Below are 26,048 nucleotides of genomic sequence, written 5' to 3'. Positions count from 1 at the left end.
AGTGCCGTTTTCTTTGTTATAGGTGTTTACGTCACTCTAAGCTGAAAATGCATTACTGTACTGTGTAATGCATTGTTTGTCGCATTTTGATAGTGCGTGTTTACGGCATGTCGCCGCTCGCGGCATGACTTGCTTTTGTGCGCGCTACCGCCGCTTAAAAAAAAAAAAAAAAAAGAGGAATCGTCTCATTAGTGAAACAATGGCAAGAGACTGCTATTTGTTGTTACTTACACTGCTGCTTTCTTTGATAATGATCAACAAGAACCAAATGCGTATGATAGAATATGCGTATGATAGAACATGTTCTGAACGATAGTTTTGCGAAAATTTTCCTCCGTTTGAAAATCTTTGCGGCCGCTTCTTTAGTACATCAAATTCTGCACAGAAATTAGTCATCTTACATTTAAAATCTAGTCAGTTGCCTTGCTTCATTTCTATCACTATTAGGCATAAGAATAATACGAATATAAACATGACACGATACGTATATTCTTCCGCGTTTGCTGTTGTCTCACTCTAGTTTCGTAGTTTATTACGCAGACAGGATTTAAATGAGATAGCAACAAACACGAAAGAATACATGGCAAAATGTTTATATTCGTATTATTCTTATGGTGAAGAGAATACTGCATGTGATTCACATTTCATCAGGTTCCTATTAGCAACTCGGAACGTAGAGTTGGCCATATTGACAAACATCCGTAACAGTCTTGCCAGTCGGATTTTCGTAGTACATTGAAATTCTGCTACATTCGAAGATGAACAATACGGAATTTGTATTTACTTCGTTGGATAATGTATGAAAATGCAGTGGTCGAAACTCGGGGCGGAGAAAAAAAAAGCTCGTCTTCTACCTTTTTTTTTAATTTATTTACCGATGCAGAGGTTTTGGCGCCAGTATTTATCTTTGTGCCCACAAAGCATGCTTGTGTAGCGCTACATATATTCGACGGCAGAAGTTAGTTGTGGCGGCACCTATCAGCATTTTTCAGAACTTCCGCTTGCTTTGCACTCGATTCTAAGCCGCAGGCGGTTTTTTGGATTACAAAAACCGGAAAAAAAGTGCGGCTTAGATTCGAGTAAATACGGTATTTTAGACACTTCCCAAGGGGTGACTTGCTTCCAACTAAAATTTAATCCCATGGTTCTATCTGCGGTATAGTTGCTCACTCTATGTTTATATGTTAACTCGAGATTGTCAGTGGGAGTAATATTTGTAACACTATTTACAAAGAACTCATTAAGTATGTTGGATGCAATAGGCACTGATTCCTTTCTTACTTTTCTTCCTAATTCTTTATTCATAACTGCCCAGGCAGCTTTACACTTATTTTTAGAATTATTGATAAAATTTTCATTGGCTCTTTTCGTGGGTGCTTTTATTTCCCATCTATAGACTTCTTTTGCCCTGATATACCTATCTTTATCTGCCTGGTTTCCCTGTTTGGCTTTTTTATGAAGGATGATTGTAACCTTCCTAAGGGCTGCAAGTTCTGGAGTGAACCATTTGCAGCTGTTTCCTTTTCAAGTTATTTTGGTTATTTAGTACCTTTGTTATCTTTGGACAGTATTTATTAATATTAAAGCTAACCGTTCACAAAAAGTTTGTAAAGGCCTCATTTACATTCTTACAGTTTAAAACTTTATTCTCCTAGTCCATCTCCCTTAAAATGAATCTCAGTTTTTCTATGTTCCTTTCCCCTAACATTCTGAACATTTTCTGTTCCCTTTTATAATGCTCGGTTCTTGTCACTGGAAATTTAATCCAGATCCCACTGTGGTCAGAGATGAGTGGATCTTCAACTCCGTATGAAAATGAATTTCAATCCATGTTGGTGAGAATATTGTCTAGGCAAGACTTCTTTCTTATTGGTTGGTCATTAATCAGATAGAAGTTGTACAATCTTAGAATATTACATAATTGGGTCTTAGCATTTGACTTGGTTAAGACATCAATATTAATGTCCCCTAGATAAATTATATTGAAATTCTTGTATTTCTGTAGATGCTGTGTCAGTTGTTCCCAGTGGGTTATAAATATATTTATGTCTGCGTCTGGGGTTCGGTAGAGTGACATCAGAATCAGCTTAATTCCTGAGAAAAGGACACCTGCTACTTCAAATGACTGTTCTAAGCAGAAAGTTCATAGATTCAATAACTGATGGTCTAGATGATTATTACTTCTTAGAAAAATTGAGACACCTCCATGACCAAGTCTCTGTCTGTAAAAACTTGTTTTTAATTCAAACCCAGATGGAACACAGAGAGTTCCTTCAACCTCTGAGAGCCAGTGCTCATTAACACATAGAATATCACATGGAAAATCTTCGAGAAAATTCTCTAGCTCATGTATTTTGTTTCTCGGACACTGTACATTGATATGAAAAACACTTAAAATATCCTTCTCAATTGAAAAGTTCCCTAATTTCTGCTTGTATTCCTGAGTATTATGTGCTAGGGGCCTTTTTTTATAATTACTCTGTAAGGCATTCTCAGTGCAGTTACATATTTCTAATCTAAAAAAGTATTACTTTCCTGACTGACTGAGCTTGAATAATATTCTAATGGCAACATATTACTAATATCCTTATGCTTAGATAGTACAATTTTACAAATATCATCACTCAATAATCTTTCTCCTGGCAGATTTAAGTGAAGTCCATGTCTGGTGTGCATTCCCCTTTCAAGATTAGAAATATCTACAACTTGAACAATTTTGAAGTGCTTACTGACCTTTAATATATTAGAGTTTGTTGTTTTCACTGCTGAATTTACGCAAGAATTTTCCATCAAGTCGTGGCGATGTGGTATATTTATGACAATTACTTTAGTGAGTGAGTGATGTCAATGAATCTTTCAATGAGTTATTCACTTTTTCCCCTTTGTTTCTATAAACGTCATTTGCACCACCGATAATAATATAATCACAAAATCGTTTGATGATAGTTGTGCACACTCACGTTTCAAGTCCTTTGTAACTTCAGCTATATGGGCACCTGGCTTGACCATCGATTAAACTTCTATTTCTGAGTTCCTGCTGTGAATCTCCGCCGCTACCCCTCGTCCATGACTGTCCGCATAAATAAGTGCCTTCCCTAGCTTGATCTTCTTTCTCCTTTTTTCACTAACTGCCTTCTGTTGCATGGGTGTGTAGTCGTCTGTAGTTTCTACATTTTCCTCGAGAAATTTGAGGGAATTTGAGAGCGGAATTTCCGCTGTTACGTCTCCCACTGCTACTTTAAGCCTAGTATTTCGCTTACTGGCACCTTTCACAACACTTGCCCAAGATAGATACTAACTTTGGTGGCACTAACAGCCTTTACATACAACCAGAATGTCTTTGGGTTCTGTGAAGGTGACTCGATAATATTCTGCTATGGTAGTCATTGATGGCATCATAAATAGCTCTCTTGACAGCCAAATGTGTTTCATTCAGCATCTCTCTATCTATATCCCGAACCTTTTTGTACACCTATTATGCAGTAATCTCTGTTTCTTTAGAAGTATCCTTATAGTGACCGTACACCATGGAGGTTCCCTCCCATTATGAACTGTTGTGATGGGTACATATCTGTCCAGTGCATGGTCAACTTTTCATTTAAATTTGATCCCTAGTTTCTGTACATGCTCATGTGCTGTGCTGGAAGTTTCAGGTTCCTCATTGAGATATGAAACTACTGGTATTTTATGTAGTATACTGAACATATATATCTTTCTGTTTTTTTTAGTTGTCCTTTGTGCTTTGTTAATCGATGTTGCTGCAACCATATCATGGTCACTGATACCAGTTTCGATGTGGAAATCTTCAAAGACATCACATGTATTTGTTGCCATTAGATCCAATGTATTTCCATCGTGAGTGGCGTTTCTATCTATCTGTTCTTGGTAGTTTTCAGAGAAGGCATTTTGTACACATTCACAGGATGTGAAATACATTGCTGGGCTTCACAAAAAATACTAGAAGCTATGGATCATAGACTTGTTATCCGTGATACTGACCTACGTAAGTGGGCCCTGCAAATGAGTGGGGAAATAAAGTTACATAAGGGTAATTTCAAGACAAGCCCCAAATGGCTACTGAATTTTAAAAAGGTGCATGGGATTGCATCTCAGAAAACAATGTGGTTTATAACTAGACACTACATAAATGATAAAAATGATCTCTATGAGGTCATTTTAAGATTTGTAGTACTCTGATTAGAGCGGATTTGACCTGGAGTAGCACTATTTACGTAATGTGTTCCAAAAGAACGCAAAGAAAGTTGAATCCGTGCTGCAGTCATTGTCATCAGTTGCTCACTGTTACACGATTCAACCTACAGTCTTTGCAGCTGGCAGATTTGTTACCCCCTTTTCATTCTTTTTAAAAGAAATGAATGGAAAGTTTGGACAAAGAATTAGATAATCTCTTGTTGAAGCCCCAAATGTTCTTGCAGTGGTATTGAAATCTGGTAAGCTAATGTTTGTCTATGTCAAAAGATATTTGATAAAAATTTTCTTTCCCAGTGTGGGAGAAAAATGTGTGTTATTGTTAGATGCATGGGGTGGTCGTGTGAAAGAACTGTTTAGAGTATTGTACATTAAGTCAAGGAACTTCATCTGGTGACCCCAAAGGCCTCAATGAGGCAGGTACAGTCATTGAACGTATACGGCTTTCGATGTTGGAAGAACAGTGTAAAGTACTTTCATATCTAGTTTTGCTGCATGGTTATGATGTCATTCACCACTTGAGAAACAATATAATCAGCTGCAATCACTAGTACATAGACAGTTCTCTTAGCCGAGGTTTTCCAGTGTATGAGTATGGCAGGTGCAGATCAATTTAAGGGATCACCTGCCACAGTTTGCGGCAACTTTTGAACTTTTTTTATGACATTGCCACAATTTGACTTAATTGTTTATTTAGCACACTCATATTTCGGCTTTGTAGCCATTCTCAAGTGCATGTTAAAGAATTAAAATATCTCCGACCTGTCTGTGATATGTCATCATCGGAGAAACAAATTTCTGATCTTAAAGATCAGTTGTTGTATTATGGGATACGAGTACATCTCCTGAAATATGAACCTGATCTCTGAGACAAGCAATACGTTTCTCCAACAAAGACATATCAATAGACAGGGTAGAGTTGTTTTAATATTTTAACATGCACTTGAGAATGGCTACAAAGCCGAAATATGATTGAGCGAAATAAATAAACAATTAAGTAAAATGTTGGAAATGTCATTAAAAAGAATTTGTATGGCTGCGGTCCTCTGCAAAGGAAAGATCTGAATTTTGTATTTTATTGTGTTGTACATTGTGTGTATTATATGAAAAATGTTAGTTTCGTGTGCATGATGTAAAAGAATGTTATGTTTTAAGGATTTCCTTACAGATTATCATTATTCAAACAATTTTATATCATAATGATGAGTTACTTGTTATTTTCAACTAACAGAATAAACACATGTGAAACAGTAAACTAAAAACAAAACAAAACAAAAAAAAAACTGAAAACAGTTTACATGACACAGCAAAAATATGTAAAACAAATAATTAGAATAATAATGAATGTTCAGATATTTTAATTAATTACATTGCTTCTACTCTGAGAGCATATTTTGTACAAATTATTTTCCAAAAATTGTATTACAGAAATCAGCTTTATTACATATGGATGTATGTGGCTTGAAAACTTTTTAATTTATGATGTAACAATAGTTTCCATTTTGCAAAATTTGTTAAGTTATGAATCAAAAAAATTGCAATTTTTTAATTTTTTTCGGAAGTTGATTATAGAGTTTTCAAGAACATCAGTTACATTTTAGCTGTTATATGAAACATATTTTTTATATTTCATGGTTTAGTAGCTATTCCCTCTAAACCTGATATGCCAAATTACCGTTCGAGATGTGTTTTATCCCTTAAAAGTGAAATTGGGTGCATGCATTATTTTTCCCTGTCTACACACCCAGCAAGTTTCATCAAGATTATTTGTATACACTTAGGAATGTTCCCTTGTAAGAGGTGTCAAAGAAAGCCATAATGAAAAACTTTAATAACTTGACCAGGATAACAAATGTTTGTTGGTATTTGGCTTTACAGTGTAATCTGTATACCTCTATCGAGGCTTCATCCAAGCAAAATTAAGGCTGTGCATCGTGTATCCTCCTACGATGTTTAAAATGGCAGACTTTCACTATACAAAATTGGCCTGTAAATTTAAGCTTCGCAACATCAGAAAGACATAAGGCAGGCCTTAAACCAGGGACAGTATTATTCTTCGCGCTGTTATTTCTAGACTGCAAAGGTATGCATAAAGTTTGGAGTTGAAAATTCACTCATTTCATTGAAGAGGTAGGAAAAACACAATAAATTGTGCTAAAAGAACACACATTGTATGCTGAAACCAGGAAGGTTTTCAAGGCAGCATGATAACCTGACTTTACTGCATGTTTTGCATACAGTTCAGTGAAAGTGTTTGGGAAGAAAAGTGCTTCAACACAAAACGGAAAAACTCTGTACTGGAAACAACAGCTGCATGTGTAAATACCAATGAAAAACTGAGAACAGTACAAATATAAGAAAATTTATGGTGTGTACTGAACATAATTGAGGTCCATTGAGAACTGATAGCTGGAAAAAGAAAAGAACATAAGTGTAGCTCCAACTACCATCTTTATTCTCATTGCCACAGGAACAGAGAGCTACAGCCAAAGTAAATGAAAGACAAAGAAAGTATGGCTAAAGCCATCAGACCTGCAGACACCAGTAAAGATAACAAGGGTATGGGCGTTCAGGTGTTGCTGGTAGAACCATTTCCTTCCTCTCTATCTCTTATTTTGCTGCAGATTCACTGCCATTACAAAGAGAAATTGAAACCAGTTACTAAAGTATTCAATTTAAAATATACTTGGAAAGTTAAAACCATTCATTTATAATGAATATGAATTAATCACACAGTATGCACACACACTGAGTGCACATTATGAGTACTATCAGAGTTTGTTATCAGTGCTTTTTTGCAATAAGCAATTTAATTACCTATGTTTGTTTTACAGGAAATTTCTTATTCCTTGCCAGTTCGACAAAGGAAAAGTATCAGTCAGTGACTTCGTGTGATAGGGCACCGTAATTATTTTAAAGTTCAGTGTCAAAGTGGTTCGCTTTACAGAATAATCTCCAGAGTGTGATGCTTCGGGTGTAATCCTATCTGTTCACCACACTTTAATCCCATGTGTTTTGTTTGCTGGTTGAGAGTGACTCACTTTTCTGGGGACTTGCAGTATATTTTACATGATGGCAACACAAATTTTGTGAGTGTTTGTTTTGCATTGCACCTCATCCCTACTACAAGTGGGTGGCGGGGGAGATCAGGATGCAGTTGGAGGTATTGTAATGTGTTATAAAGCAGTTGCCTCATCCATTTTTTAATCTAATCATATCAAGTTTTATATTACACATTAATTCCTACAAAAAGTTAAAAACCCAGCTGTTTATTATTAACTGTGCTATTTATTGAAAACAAGTAGTGCCCCTACTGGTTTTGAACTGACAGTTTCATCACAAGCTGTGCATGGTTTTTCCTTGCATGCAAATAATGCTGTGCACAAGATGCCAGCTCAGTTGTTTCTGGTTGCGGCTAAAGTTTTTTGGGTTGGTTGTGTGGGTGATGGTGCAAATTCACTGACATCAAAACTTCTGCATTTTTTTGGCTCTATTGAAGTGTTCCAGAAGAGTGTAATACACTGCATGAGCAACTCCTGCCTACATTGTTTTAACGTAATTGGGTCAGTCAGCAGTATTGTCATAATTTAATTTCCAAGTAGAATTCAGCAGTTCCTTTTGGTTTCATTCTGCAGGCATTCAAGGACAACTAGACAACACCTCTGCCGTATCAGCAGTGGTTTTATGTAGATTATCGTCTCAACATTACCAAAACAAACATTACTAAATGTGGATTAGATTCCCAGTGGGTCATGATAATGAATTAGAAATAACAACAAATTCCTTTTTTCCTGTTCTATTTGTAATAACTAAGCATTATGTTTTCCATGCATTTAAATATATTCAGAGCTCAAGTCTAAACTTGACCGTCCCAATTGTTTCTTCTTACAATAAGAGCAATCACAGTATCAACCAGAATTTGTAATGCACTCTTGCTCATCTCAAAGAGGAGGAGAAATGGCAAAATAACTGTAAAAGAAGCCCTAGAACATGGACTCACACCAGTGACACATCTTTGGTGAACATGACTAGGAATTGTACACAGAAATATAAAAATTTGTTAATAAAAAAAAATCATTCCTTAATAAAAATTCCATGAACTTGGGCAAAATGGAATTGATAATAAACCCCCCCTCCTCCCCCCCCCCCCCACACACACACACAGACACACACACCTTTGTACGTATTTTATCTGTTCCACAAGCCTGTGCATTTTGGGTGCCAAGATAAACATCAATTTTTAAAAACATTATCTAATCATCATAAATATATACAAATACAGTTTAGAAATTGCAATTTATAAATAGTGATGAGATTAAATGTCCTATGCTGCAAAACTAACAAGACACTGCACGTGCTTCGGACATCAGTGGGCCTTTGAATCCCATCGCCAGTTTTTTTGAGTTGCAAAATGTTTACTTTTTGGACTAATACCATTTTAACCCTTTTATTCCGTGCCAGTCACCCCACTGTGGCAGCCCGCATTCTGGAGAATCCTGGAGGACAAGTGACATTTTAGGTGGTTTTGGGTGCCAATCTATACAAAATATAGATTGGTAACTCCATGATCAGCTTACTCCATACACTGTATTTCAGCACGACAATGCCTTATTGCATATGGCGAGGAAGTTGTGAGCCTTGTTGGAAGAATGAGGTTTAGCTCTGCTTTCTGTCCCACTAGTCCTAACATCTCATTCACTGGCAGCTTGTTTGCCACAATTCTCCAGTAATTTTTGTAAGTGCTTTGGGGATTTGGAAATAATCTGCACAGAGAGTGAGTCTCCATAAATGTAGTTTACCCCTCCAGTTCCATGTTAGAACAATTAGAGGCTCCCATTGCAACATACGAAGTTTTATTGGACTTTTGTTCAGAGAGCATGAGCAATTCTGGAAACCTTAATAATTTGTATATTGTTTTGATCCTAATCTATTGTATGAAGTTCATTTCAATTACCCTATGCTATTTCGTGTTGCAATTTTTGCCAATATTAGTGTAGTAACTGTAAAAAGTTTTCTACATTTTTTTATGATTTGGTACCTGGAATATTTTTCCGTAGAGGGTCTCACTATATGAAATCCACTTGATCTGCAGTATATAGTTGTTTTGTGTTGTTGCTTGTTAAGAGTGCTAAAGGATATTGAGGTTGGCATACTGAGGTGCTAGAATGAAACCTTAAGCCTGCAGGTAACATATAAATGTGTTAGTACAGTAACTGGATTGCTGTAATGTAACAATTTTTTCCATTGTACCATTTCTCTTTTGTAGGTACGTCAGACCCTCCACCAGAGAAGAAATTGTGTCTGGACAATGGATCTCCAGCAGGTAAAGATCTCATGGGGGTATTTTGTAAGAGCTCGTAGTTGTGTTTGCTGTGTTGATGGTAATGTCAATATTGTTATTGATCTGTAATGTGGCAGCTACATTATTTCTGATGGCCAGTTCTTATTACGTCTGTCCTATAGGGTCATTCCATGTCAGTTCAACCAGGGGCTCCAGCTTATAGTCTCAGATTTGACTGAAATTCAGTACACTAATTCTGCCATGTGTGGGACACTCGTGTACAAAGTATTAGTTTCCCCTGCCAATTAGTTCCAGAATTATGACTTGTGAAAGAAGGTGGCGTGACCTGGAAATTGCAACCCGCATCTGGCAATCTATCTTCAGACCCAACTTCAGGTCTTAATAACTTTGGAACTATTCCGCACAGTCCAGTGAAATTTTTACAGCCCAGTAACATCCACTTAGAGAACACATTCTATGAATCAAAACACCAACAACATATTTCTGAGGGAAAATAAAAAATTCCAGAATGTGATTAAAACAAATGTAATACGTTAAAAGGTACATATTGTAGGTGCCCTCTATGCCAAATATAATTCACTCAGAAGGGTATAAAACTTTTTGGGGTAAGCTTAATGTGGCCTAAACACACACAGAACTCATCATGCCCATAACAGTCACAAAAATTGTGAGCCACTCCTTGAAACTGACAGCACTCATTTCCAAATGATAGTCATTGCTGTTTTTCATACACCTAAATATGAGTTTACTCTCAGAAATAAAACTAGAAGAATAATTATCTGAGAATCTTTTGCTACGGGAACTTTCAAACTGCCAGCATCATTGCTCATTTTCCAGTAGATATTCCTGGAATGATTCTGATTCACCTGTGTTTCATCAAGGTAGTACACTGTTCAACTACCTCCTTCTCTTGTATTGTGCATCTTTACAGGGTTTTAAGCTGTAAAAGTTACCTATAGGACACTGCAATTTCACTCATTATGTATATGTACATAATATGTATCAAAATACTTGTCAGAGACTTGTTTATTATCTAATAAAAACCGCTGATGTAACCAGAACTGATAACTGGTAAGTATATACCTTTGGCTCAGTTTCATACGTCATAATCGAAGTTTTTTGGAAAGCCTGCAGCTGTCATTTGTTATTTAAATAATGTAACACTGCACTAGTTACGTATTTTTTCATGCTTAGCATGACCCATTTTGAGAATTTTTTCTCTTTGTCAAGTGAAATTATTTGCATAAGTATTTTGTGCATTGTTTGCATATGTGGTGTTCTATGTGTCTTGCACTGTAGTTGTCTTTTTGAGGTTATCAGGTACTGTGCCTCCTCAGTTATGTAGAAAACCACTTTCACGCAAAGTATCACTCACATTGTTTATTTCTGCAACATCACAAAAAATACATACGCAAATACAGCACTTGACAATGAGAATAAATTCTCAAACAAGTTTTGTTCAGCATGAAAAAATAAGTTATTGACACCATTTAAACCAAAAACATTTGAACAATACAAAGTGAGTGAAGGCGTCAGCCAGTGCTCCAAGTGATGAACCGATGAAACATGCTGAATATGGTTCGACAAAGGTGTCAAGACGATCACAACAATCACGAAACTGTGCATGTGCAGTAGAGACAGTTTGGAAATGATTGTGATTGGTCATGATATCTTTATTCGAACAGACTAGTTACTCCCATTAGCCAGTTGTTGTTGTTGTTGTCACAAAAAGACAGACGGAGCCAGATCAGGTCATTTGGGTGGATGAGACACAAATACCACGCTGTTTTTTGCCATGACCTGGTAAACAACCAGAGCTGTCTGGGTTGGAGCATTCTCGTGGTGGAGCAACCAGTTCTCATTTCTCCACTATTATGGCTGTTTTCGTTGCACACACTCGTAATTTCGTAACACATCCAAATAAAAATGTTGGTTCACTGATTGTGCTGGAGAGTGAACTGCCTGTAGACAATACCACTGACATAAAACAAATCAACATATTTTCACTTCGGTTTGTACTTGTGCGTTCTTGGGTCGTGGTGACGTTTTGAGTTTTCCACTGGCTGGACGCTTGCTTTGACTCTGGATCGTATCCGTAGCACCGACTCTCATCCCTAGTCACAATTCTTCCAACAAAATTTGGATCATTCTGCACTTCACTCTTATGTCACATATTTTAATACTCACCAACTAACTCATCACACCTTATAGGGTTCTTCCTGTTGATATACAGTAATGAAATTCGACAAGAAGTAAGGCGTGATAGTACAAATAAAGGAAAAAATCTGCAAACTGTTAATTTGTATTTGTATCGTAAGAAAAAATTATTTCTTTTGGTATTTGATATCCGACATCAAACTTGAAATTAAAACAATCAGTAGTTCTGTATTCAGGCTGACTGGGTCACAATGGTAAAAGTGAAAACATCAGTCAAGGAATGATTTTATTGCTTATATGATGCATTCCAGAATTTATCCATCATCAGATACACAGGTATGGTTAATGTATGTAGTTAAGTGCAGTAATCGCTCCTGGATATCTGATGATGGATAAATTTGGAAATGCATTCTTTGAGCAATAAAGTCATTCCTTGCCTGATGTTCGACTTCTACCATTCTGACCCAGTTGGCCTAAATGAAAAAAATTGATTATAGTAATAATGCCCACCTGCATCCTGTATCACTTTGTCACATTTATATTACTGAGATTAAAACATATACAAAGATCTTGGAATCCCTGGAACCGATATCTTGCCAGTATCAGTGTCGATAAACAGGCAGAAATGGTAGAATTCTCGATTCCCAGAATGGATGACCTGTCAGTAGTTTGTATGGAACCCTCCGTGCACGAGTCCTACATGCACCTGGCCAATTTTTATACATATGGTACCTTTTTGTAGGTAACTATCTTGATGAGAAAAATCTTAAAAACTCAAAACAAATGTAGCAGTGTGTTGTGATTTCAACATTGACTTGCTAGACACAGAGGAACTCAACACAAAAACATTCTTAAACCTACTCAGATCACTAAATATACATCATACTAACAATAGCCCGACACGTGGAAATGCCTGTTTGGACAATATTATAGTTCATTTTTCAATAGACCTATATAGTGTAAGTGTTGTAGATGAATGTTTTACAGATCGTGATCCTCTACTCCGAACATATCAGTATACACAGTCAGATAAGAATTATAAGGTTCCAAATAAGAAGCCAAGCATAACGTTGGTTAGAGGTCAGAGGAATATGTTAAGTTATTCACAGACTTCCTTAGAAAGGTAAACTGATGAATATGACACAGATCAATCAGCTGTTGAAACTCCATTTAATAATTTCCTTAAGACATATACTGACTTACGGTACTCTTGCTCACCGATGAAAAGAAACAGTACTGAACCAAATAGAAAAGGTAAAAAAGCTTGTTGGTACACTGATGACCTTACTAGTATCTGGGAAAAGAGGAAAATATGCTTTCACTGTACAAAACATATAAAAACAATGGCAAATGTGGGGCAGAACAAAATTATACTGATTATAAAGACTACCTGAAATGTAAAAACAAAAAACATTACAAAGCCAACCTTAAACTTGCCAAACAAGCTGCCTGTGAAAATTACTTAGGAGACCCAAAAAAAAAAAAAAAAAAAAAATATGCAAGGGTGCTTGGGATATTATAAAACAAGAGCATACCTCTTCCCAAACACAAGATGTTCTACTTGAGCCAGAAGAGTTCAGTAAATATTTTACAGCTACAGTAGCCCCCTGCGGGTTCGGGGGTTAGAATAGGCCCGCGGTATTCCTGCCTGTCGTAAGAGGCGACTAAAAGGAGTCTCAAATGTTTCGGCCTTATGTGATGGTCCCCTCTCGGGTTTGACCTCCATCTTTCTAAATTCTTCCGAAGAGCGAGCCAATTGGGGAAGGGCGCCTTACATGGTGCACTGTATCCGTCGTGCATTGAGACCTTTAGCCGGCTTTTTCGTTGTTGCAATGGTGTCCCGCTCGTTTTCCATCTCTTGGGCGATTACCACCCTGCACTCTGTGGTGTTGTTTTTAACTGCGACAACGACCTTGGACAGTTTTGCACCTAAGATCCAGCACGGTAGCCAGCCCGTTGTGGTGGGGCCGCCATGTACCCTCTTGGTTGTAGCCCCCTGACAACACAGGGATCGCTCTACTGATGCCTGCGCCGTTAACTCCCCACGTATGCCAAGGAGTAGATGCCCATCTCCTTGGGGCATCAGGACTCCCGGCAATGGCCGTCCTGCTAGGTGGCTATTGCTGCGGCTGGGTGGCGCCCGTGGGGAGGGCCCTTGGTCGGAGTAGGTGGCATCAGGGCGGATGACCCGCAATGAAGCGTGGTACATCATCTCTCGCTGGCGGCCAGCCGCCAGCAGTCTCTAAGCGTTCTCGGGCTCAATTTAATGCTCGGAAGTACGACCCAAAAACGTTCCCCTCCCTGGCCACGCCGTGGGAAGAGCGTAAGTCTCAGGCTGGAGGTAACAGTTATTCGCCCCGATTCTTAGTTTGCACGAGAGCTGATGGGGAGTCTTTTCTCTCCACAAAGCCTCAGTTCTTCGTCGAGCATTTAGAGGACAAGTTTGGGGAGGTGGAGGGCTTGTCTAAAATGCGCTCTGGGTCAGTACTGATACAAACGGCATCCTCCGCCCAGTCACGCAGGTTACTTGCTTGTGACAAGTTGGGGGATGTTGCTGTTACGATCACACCGCATAAGAGTTTAAATATGGTCCAGGGTGTTATTTTCCATAGGGACCTCCTTTTGCAGTCTGATGACGAGCTGCGCGCCAACTTAGAACGTAGAGGTGTACATTTCGTCCGGCGCGTTCATCGGGGTCCGAGGGACAATCAGGTTGCTACCGGTGCCTTCATCTTGGCCTTCGAGGGTGATACGTTACCGGAAAAGGTCAAGGTGATGGTCTACCGATGTGACGTCAAGCCCTATATCCCTCCCCCGATGCGGTGCTTCAAGTGCTGGAAGTTCGGCCATATGTCTTCCCGCTGCACTTCCGGCCTCACATGTCGAGATTGCGGACGCCCATCTCATCCCGATACTCCATGTGCCCCGCCTCCTATCTGTGTTAACTGTGGAGAACACCATTTCCCCTGCTCGCCGGACTGTCGGATCTTCCAGAAGGAAAGGAAGATAATGGAATATAAGACCCTGGACCGCCTGACCTACACCGAGGCAAGGCGGAAGTTTGAGCGGCTACATCCTGTGCCCATGCCGTCCACCTATGCTGCTGCTGCAACACCTGTTCGAACCTCTTCAGTGTCGCCCCCAACAGTTCGGACTCAGCTCTGTCAGACTTCACCTGCCCCCTTTGGTTGTGGGGGGCACTTCACTCCCTGTTGCTCCTGCTCCATCTACTTCAGGAGCAACACCACCCCAACCACCGGGGACATCTGTTCCCCTTTCACAGCCGGAGAAGCGTGGGCCTTCTTCGGCTCCTCTCGCCCGGAAGGTGTCCCTTGGGGCCCTCCCATCCCAGGCTTTGCCCAGTGCCAAAGCGGACACCCGCAAGTTTGCCAAACAACCACCGGTCGCTGGTCGTAGGGCGTCGCGGTCGTCTTCAGTCCCTGAGACTGACCCAGTGGCGCCCTCCCAGCCAGAACCACCAAAGGCACAGCGAGCAAAGCAGTCAAAGAAAAAGGCTCCCAAGAATCCTGAAATTGCGGTGGCACCTGTCCCACCGCAACCTTCTCCCTCTGCGTCCGAAGATGAGGTGGAGATTCTGGCATCCGCTGAGGACCTGGATCTCGCCAGTCCCTCGGACGCAATGGATGGCCGTAGTGCAGGTGGTGATTCAGTAGCAGCAGGGGCCCCGGAGGCGTAATCTGCCTCCCCAGTCCCTTCACGCCTTTCCCATCCATGGCCAATACCATCCTCCAGTGGAACTGCAGCGGTTTCTTCCACCATCTAGCTGAGCTCCGCCAACTTATCAGCCTTCACCCTTTCTTCTGCATTGCTCACCAGGAAACTTGGTTTCCAGCAATGCGAACCCCCGCCCTCCGTGGCTATCGGGGTTATTATAAGAACCGAGCAGCTTATGAAAGGGTGTCTGGTGGCGTCTGCATATATGTCCTTCACACTCTGCACAGCGAGTCTGTCCCTCTCCAGACGCCTTTAGAGGCTGTCGCTGTAGGGGTGTGGACGCCACAGGCTGTTACCGTCTGCAGTCTTTACCTTCCACCGGATGGTGATGTCTCGCAGCATGTCCTGGCTGCACTGGTCGCCCAATTGCCGCCACCTTTCTTGCTATTGGGCGACTTCAACGCCCATTACCCTCTGTGGGGTGGGTCGGTGGCAACAGGTCGAGGCACCATCGTTGAGAATTTATTGTCGCAGCTCGATCTCTCGCTGTTAAATGATGGTGCCTTCACACACTTCAGTGTGGCGCATGGCACCTACTCCGCCATTGACCTTTCAATCTGTAGCCATAGCCTCTTACCGTCTGTCCAATGGAGTGTGCATGACGACGTGTGTGGTAGTGACCACTTTCCGCTCCTTTTGTCACTACCACAGCGTCACTCTTCTGGGCGCCCTAGCAGATTGGCTATGAATAATGCTGACTGGGACTTGTTCTCCTCCACTGCCGCTTTTGAGCCTCTCTCTACTGATGACATTGATGCGGTGGTTCAATCGGTCACCACCGGCATCGTTACTGCCGCCGAATCTGCCATTCCCCGTTCTTTTGGGTCCCCTCGGCGGAAGGTTGTGCCTTGGTGGTCGCCTGAGATCGCTGAAGCGATTAAAGATCGCCGGCGGGTGCTCCAGCGTCACAAGCGACATCCCTCCATAGACCACCTTATCGCCTTCAAACGGCTGCGTGCGCGGGCCCGCCTCATTATCCGCCAAGGCAAGAAGGAGTGCTGGGAGCGGTATGTGTCCACCATTGGCCTCCATGTCACTCCATCGCAGGTCTGGGCCAAGATTCGACGCGTCTACGGCTATCGGCCACCTGTCAGCGTCCCTGCGCTCTCACTGAATGGAGCAGTTTGTCCTGACTCCGACGTCATTGCAAATCGCTTAGCAGAGCATTTTGCTATGAGTTCCGCTTCTGCGAATTACCCCCAGGCCTTCGGCTCCATTAAAGAGCGGATGGAACGTCGGAGCCTTTCGTTTCGCACCAACCACCCAGAATCTTACAATGCTCCATTCAGTGAGTGGGAATTTCGCAGTGCCCTAGCTGCTTGCCCTGATACCGCTCCTGGGCCAGATGGCATCCACTGTCAGATGCTGAAACACCTTTCAGTGGACTGCCAGCGGCGCCTTCTCGATCTTTACAACCGTCTTTGGGTCGAGGGGGAGTTTCCGTCGCAATGACGGGAAGGCATTGTCATCCCCGTTTTGAAACCTGGAACGAACCCTCTGGAGGTGGACAGCTACCGTCCCATTAGCCTCACCAACGTTCTTTGCAAGTTGCTTGAACGGATGGTGAGCCGGCGCTTGAATTGGGTACTGGAGTCTCGGGGCCTTCTGGCTCCGTCTCAGGGTGGGTTCCGTAAAGGCCGCTCCGCCACCGACAATCTGGTGAGCCTGGAGTCGGCCATCCGTACTGCCTTTGCCCGCCGTCAGCACCTGGTCGCTGTCTTTTTCGACATGCGGAAGGCGTACGATACGACATGGCGTCATCACATCCTTTCTACGCTTCATGGATGGGGTCTTCGTGGTCCTCTGCCGATTTTTATCCGCAATTTTCTGTCGTGTCGTACCTTCCGCGTGCAAGTCGCGGCCTCGTATAGTTCCTCCCACGTCCAGGAGAACGGTGTGCCACAGGGTTCTGTTTTAAGCGTCTGTCTGTTTTTAATAGCCATTAACGGGCTTGCTGTGGCCGTGGGAACTTCTGTCTCCGCTTCCCTGTATGCTGATGACTTTTGCCTTTACTACAGCTCTACTGGCATTGCAGCTGTTGAACGTCAGCTACAGGGCGCTATCCGCAAGGCGCAGTCGTGGGCTGTAGCGCATGGGTTTCAGTTTTCGGCAGCCAAGACCCGCGTTATGCATTTCTGCCGGCGCCGAACAGTCCATCCTGAGCCGCGGCTTTATCTTGCCGACGAACTGCTTGCTGTGGTGGAGACCCACAGGTTTTTGGGGGTGGTTTTCGATGCCCGGTTGACTTGGCTGCCTCATATCCGGCAGCTCAAACAGGCGTGTTGGCGGCATCTCAATGCTCTGCGATGTTTGAGCCACACCCACTGGGGCGCCGACCTCTCTACCCTGTTACGGCTCTACCAGGCGTTAATCCAGTCCCGCCTGGATTATGGGAGCCTGGCTTATGGCTCAGCATCCCCATCTGCGTTACGGGTGCTGGACCCAATTCTCCACAGCGGGATACGCCTTGCCACTGGTGCTTTCCGCACCAGCCCTGTGGACAGCGTACTAGTGGAGGCAGGTGTACCTCCACTGCGGTTCCGATGCCAACGTTTGCTGGCCGCTTATACTGCCCATGTTCTAAGCTCGCCCGGGCATCCTAACTATCGTCTCCTGTTCCCGCGATCGGTCGTCCGTCTGCCTGAACGTCGGCCCCGCTCTGGTTGTACAATAGCGGTCCGTGTCAAAGAGCTTCTCTGCGGGCTTGGGTTTTTCCCTGTTCCACCTCCTTTCCGGGCGCCTCTGCGTACACCCCCGTGGTGTGTTCCTCGCCCTTGCCTTCGGCTCGACTTGGCACAGGGCTCGAAGGACTCGGTCCCTCCAGAGGCCTTCCGCCGCCACTTTTATTCCATCCTGGCCACGTATCAGGGCTCTGGCATTGTTTACACCGACGGTTCGATGATTGCTGGTCATGTCGGGTATGCGCTAACTCTAGGGGACCATTCCGAACAACGTTCCTTGCCGGATGGCTGCAGCGTTTACACTGCTGAGCTGGTCGCCATCTTTCGTGCCCTAGAGTATATCCGCTCCTGCTCAGGTGAGTCCTTCGTTATCTGTAGCGATTCCCTGAGCGGTTTACGAGCTCTCGACCAGTGTTTTCCTCGTTCTCGTCTGGTGCTGGCTATCCATGAGTCCCTGCATACTCTTGCGCGTTGCGGCCGCTCTGTGGTCTTCGTGTGGACCCCCGGTCACGTCGGTATCCCGGGCAATGAGAATGTTGACCGCCTGGCCAAACAGGCCACCAGTGAACCCACCCTGGACATTGGCCTCCCGGAGACTGATTTGCAGGCAGTCTTCCGCCGCGAAGTTCTCTCGCTTTGGGACACTGAATGGCGCAATCTGCCCACGCCAAACAAACTCCGTTCTCTCAAGGCGACGACGCGTGTGTGGCAGTCATCCATGCGAGCCACTCGCAGAGATTCAGTTGTTCTTTGTCGGCTCCGCATTGGCCACACCCGACTGTCTCACAGTTATTTATTGCGTCGTGAGGACCCGCCTCTCTGTCGCTGTGGGGCGGTTTTGACGGTGGTGCACTTTTTATTAACTTGTCCGCTTTTAACTGTGCTCAGGCAGACATTTGCGCTGCCTGATACGCTCCCTGCCCTTTTACTAGATGACTCCGCCATGGTGGACTTAGTTTTGCGTTTTATTCAGGCAGGGGGTTTTTACAGTTTAATCTGAGTGTTTGTTTTTTAGTGTTGATTCTGGCTTTTAGCCTCTGATTTCATACTGAGTTTTTTAATGTGTTCTTGGTGGTTGGCTTTTCCTCTTTTTTTCTCTATGGTCGGCCAACCACCGTCACACTTCGTGTGTTTTACTTTGTTTTGTCTGCTCTCTGTCGGAGTCTTTCTCGTCCTGTGTCGTCTGACGTCTTTCCTGCTGTTCGTTTTTTTTTTTTTTTTTTTTTTTTTTTTTTTTTGTGCTCCTTGGGCGGTTTTACTTTTTTGGAAAAAGGGACCGATGACCATTGTAGTCTGGTCCCTTTAATCCCACAAACCAACCAACAGCTACAGTAAATCAATTAAAATCAAAAATTAAACAGTCAGGCATACTAGCAATTGATATACTTGCTGATTAGATACCTATAGGACATGAATTTCACTGGGACCCTGTCACACCCACAGATATAATAAATATTGTTAGAAAATTTTGAAACTCGAAAAGCGTGGACTACTGCTGATTATCTAACTACACAATAAAAAGGACAATACACCTCATTTGCAATCCACTTGCTTTTATTATGAATAAATGCCTAGAAGTTGGAGTTTTCCCTGTCAGCTCAAAATTTCCAAAGATATACCTATATACAAAAAAGGGGAAAAACACCTACCTGAAAACTATAGACCAGTGTCTATTGTACCAACTTTTTCCAAAATATGTGAAGCAATTTTCCACAAACAGCTAAACAATTATTTTTAAAAGTATGACCATCTCTGTAATAGACAGCACGGTTTTTGACAAGGGAAAAATACCACATCTGCAATGCTTGAAATAGTTAATGAGACATTAACTGCATTTAAAAATAAACAAACAGTCTCACTTGAACTTTGTGATCTGAGTAAGGCATTTGATTGTATCCCCTTTGACATCCTTCCAGCCAAACTGAAGTATTATGGTATAAATAATACAGAATTAGAAATAATCAGTTCTTATCTAAATAACAGGAGACACTCTTCTATGAATAGTGTCACATCTGGTGTACCTCAGGGCACTGTCGTTGATCCTTTCCTCCTCATTGTTGCAATTAATGATTTGCCATCTTATGTTGGACCTGAGTTGGTTATCTGCTATGTGGATGATACAACCTTAATCGTCACAGATTGAGATTTATCGAAGCGACACCAGAAATCAGAGGACACTCTCACCTTAACACTAAACTGGTTCTTGGCTAACAAACTTCAATGTAATCCAGAGAAAACTCCGCATCTGCTGTTGGGACTGGCTTGGAATACACATTGATTCCAAACTTAACTGGCAACCCCATATCAAACAGGCCTGCAAAAAGTTATCAAGGGTGTCCTACCTCATCTGGAAACTGTCTGATCTTATGGGCTGTTACTATGGGGCCACTCATGTCATGTCAGTGATGTACTACTGATGCAGAAAAAAGTGCTATGAATAATGTGCGAGGTTGGTCCAAAGGAACACTGCTGTCCCTTTTTAATCAAAAAGAAAGTAATGACAGTGGTAAATCTTCATATTTATGCATCACTGATATATGCTAAAAAGAACGAACAAAATTTAATACTTGAGAGAACATACACTTTCATCACATCAGAAACCAAGGGAATATTGACATTCCTGGACATATGCTGACGTGGATACTTGTAACATAGAAATTGAGTTTTAAGCCTATGATTGCAGAACTGTACAATTGATTAATGTAGCATAAATAATTTGTACTTGTAATGTAAACACTAATTAATATAATAACTTCTTATGTATCTTGACATCATTATAAAGCCTATTTCACTACATGTGTTCAACGGCAAATAAAGACTCTGAATCTAATGTTTATTTCTACATCTCCACCTAAACTCTGCAAACCACCATGAGGTGCAAGGCAAAGGGTACATCCTATTGCACCAGTTATTAGTGTTTCATCCTGTTCCATTCATGTGTGGAGTGTGGGAAGAATGATTGTTTGATGCCTCTGTGCATACAATAATTATTCTAATCTTATCCTCACAACCCGTGTGTGAGCAATACATAGGGGGTTGTAGTATATCCCTAAAGTAATCATTTAAAGCCAGTTCTTGAAACTTTGTTAACACATTTTCTCAGAATTGTTTGTCTGTCTTCAAGAGTCTGCCAGTTCAGTTCCTTCAATATCTCTATGGCTGTCCCAGGGATTAAACAGACCTGTGACAATTCATGCTCCCCTTCTCTGTATATGTTCACATCCCCTGCTAGTCCTATCTGGTAAGGGTTCCCCTCATGTGAGCAGTAATCTAGGATAGATCACACTAGTGATTTGTAAGCAGTCCGTCATGTGAACTGATTGCATTTCCCCACTTCTCTGCCAATAAATCGAAGCTACCAACAGCTTTACCCATTACTGAACCTATATGATCATTCCATTACGTATACCTACAAAGTGTTACACCCAGGTTTTGTATAAGTTGGCCGATGCCAACAGTGACTCATTGATATTATAGTCATAGAATACTAAGCTTTTTTTTCATTTTGTGAAAAGCAGTATTTTATATTTCAGAAAATTTAGAGCAAGTTACCAGTCTCTGCACCACATTGAAATCTTATCAAGATCTGACTGAATATTCTTGCAGCTTCTCTCAGATAAACTTCATTATAGATAACAGCATCATCTGCAAATAGCCCGATTTTACTATTACTGTCTGCAATATCATTAATATAAAGTATTAACGGCAGGAGTCCCAACACACTTCCCTGGGGCACATATGGTGATGACTCTCCATCCAAAATAACATATTGTGTCCTCCCTACCAAATTTCACTTGATAGCCCATATGACTGTATTTTTGACAGTAAGCATAGTTGTGGTACTGAGTCAAGTACTTTTCAGAAATAAAGAAACACTGTATCTATCGGGTTGCGTTGATTCAAAGCTTTCAGTATGTCGTGAAAAAAGTGCAAGTTGGGTTTCAGATGATTGATGTTTTCAAAATCCATTCTGGTTGGCATTGAAGAGGTCATTCTGTTAAATATATCTCATTATGTTTGAGCTCAGAATATCTTCTAAGATTCTACTACAAATCAGTGTCAAATATGTTGACAGGTAGTTTTGTGGATCTCTTCTACTACCCTTCATGTAGAGGGGTGTGACAAGCGCCTTTTTCCAAGAACTCTGCATGGGTTTTTGTTCAAGGGATCTACTATAGATTATAGTTAGAAGAGGGGCTGACTCAGCCACAAATTCAGTATAGAATCTAACAGGGATTCGATTGGGCCCTGGAGCTTTGTTCAGTTTTAATGACTTCAGTTGTTTCTAGACACCACTGATAGTAATACTTATTTCATTCAACTTTTCAGTGGTACAAGGATTAAACTGGGGCAATTCTCCTGGGTTCTCCTTTGTAAAGGAACATTTGAAAACAGAGTTAAGCATTTCAGTTCTTTCTTTGTTACTCTCAGTTTCAGTTCCATTCTACAAAAATTTCTGTGTGTCTTGTGAAAGGTGGCTTGATAATATTCTGCTACGGTAGTCATTGAAGACATTATACAATGCTCTCTTGACAGCCAAATATGTTTCATTCAGCATCTCTCTATCTGTATCCCTATACTTTGTTTTACTCCTATTACACAGTAATCTTTACAGTGACTGTATACTGTATGGGTTCCCTCCCATTATCAACCGTTGTACTGGGTGTATATCTATCCAGTGCATGGTCAACTGTTCTTTTAAACTTGAGCCAGAGTTCCTCTACTTGCTCCTGAACTGTGCTGCAAGTTTCAAATTCCTTATTGCGATATGACATTATTGATTTTTTATGTAGTTTACTTTCTGCTTGTTTTAGTTGTCCTTTTTACTTTGTTAATCATTGTTGCCAAACTACATCATGGACACTGACAACAGTTTTGATGTGGACATTCTCAAAGACATCAAGTCTATTTATTGCCGTTAGATCCAATATCTTTCAATCATGAGTGGGGTTCCTAAGTATCTGTCACAGGTAGTTTTCAGAGAAGGCATTTAGTAAAGTTTCACTGGATGTCTTATCACACCCACCACTAACAAAACTGTAGTTTTCCCAATTAATTGTTGGGTGATTAAAGTCTCCACCAGTTATTACTGTATGAGTGGGTAACTTAAGTACAAGTGAACTGAGGTTTTCTCTGAAGTTTTTGGTTACATCAGGAGATGAATATGGTGGGCAATAGAAGGATCCAATTATCATCTTATGCCCACTCCTGATACTAAATCTTGCCCAAACAATCTCACATGCAGCTTCAGTTTCTATGTCCATGGATTGGAGTTTTTTGTCTGCTGTGACAAATACATTTGCCTTTCCTTTCAATATACACTTAAATTTTCCCCAAAAATCTCACTGCTATCAATTTCAGGTTTGAACCATCTTTCTGTACCTAGTATTATGTGAGCTTAGCTGCTTTTTATGAATGTTTCAGTCTTTGGCACTTTGTTGCAAATGCTTCAGCAGTTTACCATTAGGATTTTAATACTCTCACCTGTGGGAGGCATTTCTTTCGATCTTGAACTGATACTTTTGGGTTTCCTTCAGTCTCCCCCTGCGGGTTCAGGGGTTAGAATAGGCTCGAGGTATTCCTGTCTGTCGTACGAGGTGACTAAAAGGAGTCTCTCACATTTCGGCCTTTATGTGATGGTCCCCTGTAGGGTTTGACCTCCATTTTTCAAAATTTTCCCAAAGAGTGAGCCAATTGGGGAAGGGCGCTTTACATGGTGCATAGTGTCCATCATGCGCTGAGACCTCTCACATCCTTCATCGACGTGGATCTGTACTTCCACTCATTCTCCAGCTGTTGGGCGAGGTCAACTTCCTAGGTGCCTTTTCCTCCATCCTCTGTGCAGTATCGCTTTCTGCGCTGTCGACGATAATGGACTTCTTAGATGGTGCATAGTGTCTATCATGCGCTGAGACCTCTCATATCCTTCATCGACGTGGATCTGTACTTCCACTCATTCTCCAGCTGTTGGGCGAGGTCAACTTCCTAGGTGCCTTTTCCTCCATCCTCTGTGCAGTATCGCTTTCTGCGTTGTCGACGATAATGGACTTCTTAGTTTGTTTGCGCGTGATATCCAGGACGGTAGCCAGTCCGTTGTGGTGGGGCCGCCATGTACCCTGTTGGTTGTAGCCCCCTGACCACACAGGGATCGCTCTGCTGATGTCCTACGTATGCCAAGGAGTAGATGCCCGTCACCCTGGGAGGGCATCAGGACTAGCGGCAATGACCAGTCTGCCAGGTGGTCTTTGCTGTGGCTGGGTGGCGCCCGTGGAGAGGGTCCTCAGTTGGAAGGGGTAGTATCAGGGCAGATGACACGCCATGAAGTGTAGTACGTCATCTCTTGCTGGTGGTCAAACTCCAGCAGTCTCTAAGCGATCAAGGTCTAACTTCAATGCTAAGAAATATGACCTCAAATTGTTCCTCCCCCCTCCCCCCCGCCCCCCTGGCCACACCATGTGAGAAATGCCAGGCTAAGGATGGCAGTGAAGCTAAGTACCTCGTATGTACGAGAGTTGATGGGGAATCTTTCTTGTCAGTGAAACCTCAGTTTTTTGTAGAGTATTTAGAGGACAAGTTTGGGGAGGTGGAGGGCTCGTCCAAAAGGCGGTCAGGGTCGGTCTTGATCAAAACAGCATTCTCTGCCTAGTCATGGGCACTACTCGCTTGTGACAAGCTGGGGGATGTCTGTGTTTCCGTATCACACCCCATAAGACCTCAGATATGCGGTCTGAAGATGAGCTGTGCGTTAATGTAGGGCGGTGAGGTGTCCATTATGTCCGGCATGTCCACTGAGGTCCGAGGGATAATCAGGTTTGCACCAGTGCCTTTATCGTGGCCTTAAAGGGTGACACATTACCTGAAGGTCTACCGCTGTGACATAAAGCCAAATATCCCTACCTCGATGCGGTGCTTTAAGTGTTTAAGTTTGGTCATATGTCTTCCCGCTGTACTTCCAGCGTCACCTGCCGGGATTGTGGACGTCCGACACATTCCAATACTCCCTGTGCCCCACCTCCCATCTGTGTCTACTGCAGAGAGCACCATTCGCCTGGCTCGCCAAACTGCAGGTTTTTCCAGAAGGAACGCAAAATCCTGGAATACAAGACCCTGGACCAACTGACCTACACTGAGAAAATATGAGAGGCTACATCCTGTGCATATGATGTCAACCTACGCTGGTGCTACAACAGTGGTTCTACCATCTTCCATTTTGCCGGGTACAGTTAGCTCTGAGCTGTCAGACTTCACCTGCCCCCTTGATGCTGGGGGGAACTTCCCTCCCTGTTGTTACCGCACAACCTACTTCAGTAGCAACCCCCGTCACACACACACACACACACACACACACACACACCACTTCTCAGCTGGAGAAGCATAAGTCTTCTTCGGCTCCTCTCACCAGGAAGGGATCCGTTGGGTCACTACCTTCCCATGTTCCTACCAGTGGTAAAATTGACATGAGCCAGTGGCTGAAGCAACCACAGGTAGCTGGTCGTAGGGCTTCATGGTCCTCCTCAGTTCCTGAGACTGTCAGTGAAGCCCTCCCAGCTGGACAAACCGAAGGAGCAGCGAGAGACCCCCAAGAACCAAGCCACTGCGGTGGCACCCACCACTACCTACAAGCTCTGTGTCTGAGGATGAGGTGGAGATTCTGGTGTCCACTGGTGGCCTAGGTCTCGCTGGGCCCTCAGACACAATGGATGTCGATCGCACAGGTACTCAACCTGTGGCAGCAGGTGACCCTGAGGCATAGACTGCCTCATTGAGTGTTTCATGCCTTCCTAGTCTCACAATCACGTAATCCTCCAGTGGAATTGCGGCAGTTTTTTTCCACCACCTGGCTGAGCTACAGCAACTGTTAAGCTTTACAGCTGATTTCTGCATTGTCTTCCAGGAAACCTGGTTCCCGGTAATGCGGACCCCTGCCCTTTGTGGCTATAAGGGATATTACAGGAACCGTAGCG

The 26,048-nt window shown here is 42.5% G+C and overlaps 1 protein-coding gene across 1 annotated transcript in view; it reads left to right on the top strand.

Moving 5' to 3' along the window:
• LOC126195031 (DNA mismatch repair protein Msh6) overlaps positions 1 to 26,048 on the top strand; it is a 321,830-nt gene that overhangs the window by 61,297 nt on the left and 234,485 nt on the right. The window contains exon 3 of the mRNA XM_049933475.1: positions 9,476 to 9,532. Within this exon, the coding sequence (XP_049789432.1) occupies positions 9,476 to 9,532 (57 nt within the window). The remainder of the gene's footprint in view (positions 1 to 9,475; positions 9,533 to 26,048) is intronic.

Source organism: Schistocerca nitens, chromosome 7 (assembly GCF_023898315.1).
Source record: "Schistocerca nitens isolate TAMUIC-IGC-003100 chromosome 7, iqSchNite1.1, whole genome shotgun sequence".
Classification (NCBI taxonomy): Eukaryota; Metazoa; Arthropoda; class Insecta; order Orthoptera; family Acrididae; genus Schistocerca; species Schistocerca nitens.
Note: the sequence above shows the minus strand (reverse complement) of the source record. Positions and strands in the feature narration are given on the sequence as shown.